This window comes from Cornus florida, unplaced genomic scaffold, assembly GCF_030987335.1.
Source record: "Cornus florida cultivar Cherokee Brave unplaced genomic scaffold, ASM3098733v1 CherokeeBrave_3.0.0_Hap2_Chr02, whole genome shotgun sequence".
Lineage (NCBI taxonomy): Eukaryota > Viridiplantae > Streptophyta > Magnoliopsida > Cornales > Cornaceae > Cornus > Cornus florida.
Window position 1 is genome coordinate 5,282,128 of NW_026775572.1, and position 3,094 is coordinate 5,285,221.

The window sequence follows — 3,094 nt, forward strand, 5'->3', positions numbered from 1 at the left end:
CTTGATGGCCCAATAAGCACGATGTTCCAGTTCGATAGGCAAGTAACAGGCGTTGCTATAGACCAATCGGTATGGAGACATTCCTATAGGGGTCTTATAAGCAGTACGATAGGCCTATAAAGTATCATGGAGATGGAGACTCCAGTCCTTTCTTGTGGGTTTAACCGTTTTCTCTAAGATATGCTTGATCTCCCTATTGGATACCTCAGCCTGACCATTGGTTTGTGGGTGGTAAGATAGGGCTACCTTATGGGTGATCCCATATTTGGACATTAGGCTAGCAAAGACTTTGTTACAGAAATGTGAACCATTATCACTGATTATGGCTCGAGGTGTACCGAAGCGAGACAAAATGAAATCTTTCAAGAATTTCACCACAACCCTATGGTCTGTTGTCTCCTTGGTTTGAGATCAAACCTGAAAATGAATTAAAATCTGTGATGCATAGTCTAACTGAAGGAGTAAAAGACTTGACAAAAAAATTCAATGCTTTTGCACTCATGTCTACAAATGCACAATGCTATATGTGTTCTAGTTCATCTCATCCTAGTGAAGCATGTCCTGTCTATTCTACCTCTGAACCTTCAGATGCTCAAGTGTGTGCCTTTAATACCTATAGGAGACCGACTGCTAATACCTTTAGCCAAACTTACCATCCTGATACTAGAAACCATCCTAATTTTTCTTGGCAACAAAATTTGCCTCCCCAAAACTTAGGTGGTCATCCCGGTTTCCAAGGTAATTCCAATAGGCAACCCCAATCTTAAGGTTTGCTCGTTCCTCAATGTCAGTTCCCACAGAACCAACATGTTTCCAACTATGAGGACACTCTGAAGATGCTTGCCCTTAATCTCGACCAATCAAATAAGCAATCTACTCAGAGAATTCAAAAGCTAGAAAGTTACTTTGACCTTTTATCTCAGAACCAACTGCAATTCCAACAGTCCATGCAAAATTAGTTGAGTTAACTCACTTCCGTTTTGTCTGAACGACAAAGAGGTACCTTGCCTAGCCAACTTGAAATCAACCTTCAAGCCAAAGGGGTTCATCACATTGAAACTTCCTCTTCCACTGACCAATCCAATGGCCATGTGAATTCCATCATCACGCTTAGGTCAAGGAAACAAATTGATAATAAGGTTGAGCTACCTACCCAACATGAACATGAACCATCCGAGTCTCGTGCATTAAACCCTCCAAAAGCAAAAAAAGACCGAGATTCTCAAATTAATAATCCTATTCTTCTGCCTTATGTTCCACCTGCACCTTTCCCTTCCCGACTAGTTAACAATAAAAAGGATTTGCAATACAGTGAAATCTCAGAAAATTTTCAAAATCTTCAGATTAATATTCCATTTCTCACTGCCATCAAGCAAATTCCTTCTTATGCAAAGTTCATCAAAGACTTAGTCAAGAGGAAAACCCACATCCCAAAGGAAGTCTTCATAGCCCAACATTGTTCCTCATTCTTACAAAACCAAGCTATAGTCAAACATAAAAACCCTGGTAGTCCGACTATCACTTGTAGGATTGGCGACACTTTTGCTGACCAGGCCCTATTGGATTTAGTTGCTAGTGTGAACTTGCTACCTTATTCTGTGTACCAAGAGTTAGGATTAAACAATTTGAGGAAAACCGATGTTAGAATCCAATTAGCTGATCGATCAGTTAAGACTCCAAGGGGTATCATTGAGGATGTGATTGTCAAAGTGGCCGATTTTTATTATCCAATCGACTTCATTGTTCTAGACACCCAACCTACTCAAGGTAAACAGATTCCCATCATTTTAGGTTGCCCATTCTTAGCTACCGCCAATGCATTGATCGATTGTAGAAATGAGAACATGACTTTAACCTTTAGAAATATGAAAGTGGAAGTGAATGTGTTTAGTTTGATGAAACAACCCCCTGACTCAGATTCTATTGAAGAAGTTTGTCTTGTTGAGTCATTGACCGCTAAAACCTTTGAGTAATCCTACCCAGAGGATCCACTCCACCAATGTCTAGCTCATTTTGGTGCTAATTTTGATGAGGATAATTATATTGGAGAGATCAATGCCTTATTAGATTCCACTCCAATCTTTGACACACCCAAGTATCGACTCCACTTTGAATCATTGTCTTCACCAAATAACCCTAACTCTGAAACCGTGAAAGAGTCTCCTAAGGTCGAATTAAAGCTTCTCCCTGAGACTTTAAAATACTCTTACCTAGGTAAATCTGATACTTTTCCTGTGGTGATCGCATCTGACCTAACCAACAACTAGGAGACCCAGCTACTTGAGGTGCTTAGGGCGAATAAAGAAGCCATAGGTTGGTCTATTGATGATATCAAAGGCATTAGTCCTTTAGTGGTGCAATATCGTATTCATTTGGAGAATGATGCTAAAACCTGTAGGCAACCCCAGAGGAGACTAAATCCTAACTTGAAGGAAGTTGTCCGTACAGAAGTTATCAAACTCCTTGATGCCGGTATCATATATCCAATCTTTGATAGCCAGTGGGTAAGTCCAGTCCAAGTGGTTCCTAAGAAGTCCGGCATTACTGTCGTTCCTAATGATCGTAATGAGTTAGTTCCTACCCGTGTCCGAACAGGATGGCGAGTTTGCATTGACTATCGAAAGCTCAATAGTGCAACTAGGAAGGATCATTTTCCTCTACCATTTATTGACCAAATGTTAGAGAAATTGGCCGGTAAATCTTTCTATTGCTTCTTAGATGGTTATTCTGGCTATAATCAAATCCCTGTCCACCCTGATGACCAACACAAGACCACTTTTACCTGCCCATTTGGTACATTTGCTTATCGTCGTATGCCATTTGGCTTATGCGATGCACTCGCTACATTCTAGTGGTGTATGATGAATATCTTTAGTGATATGGTTGATAAGTTTTTAGAAATTTTCATGGATGACTTCTCTGTCTTTGGCTCGTCATTTGAACAATGTCTGCACTATCTTACTCTCGTGCTTCAGCATTGTCGTGATACTAACCTCGTTCTTAATTGGGAAAAAGTCATTTCATAGTCCAAAAAGGAATTGTCCTAGGTCATACCATCTCTAGTGCCAGAATCGAGGTAGATAAAACAAAAATT

At 40.1% G+C, this 3,094-nt stretch overlaps 1 protein-coding gene across 1 annotated transcript; it reads left to right on the top strand.

Moving 5' to 3' along the window:
- The first annotated feature begins 440 nt into the window (after nucleotides 1-440).
- LOC132289629 (uncharacterized) lies at nucleotides 441-2,852 on the top strand. Its single transcript, XM_059789993.1, has 3 exons — nucleotides 441-738; nucleotides 1,000-1,931; nucleotides 2,268-2,852. Exons 1-3 carry the CDS (start codon nucleotides 441-443, stop codon nucleotides 2,850-2,852), a joined length of 1,815 nt encoding a protein of 604 aa, XP_059645976.1.
- Nucleotides 2,853-3,094: the final 242 nt, after the last annotated feature.

Bases quoted from the DNA above. Each gene is read 5' to 3' on its own strand.
- LOC132289629 (XM_059789993.1), top strand. From the start codon at position 441: ATGCATAGTCTAACTGAAGGAGTAAAAGACTTGACAAAAAAATTCAAT. The intron at 739-999 runs GTAATTCCAATA...AACGACAAAGAG, and splicing joins TGGTCATCCCGGTTTCCAAG to GTACCTTGCCTAGCCAACTT. The intron at 1,932-2,267 runs GTTTGTCTTGTT...ACCAACAACTAG, and splicing joins ACTCAGATTCTATTGAAGAA to GAGACCCAGCTACTTGAGGT.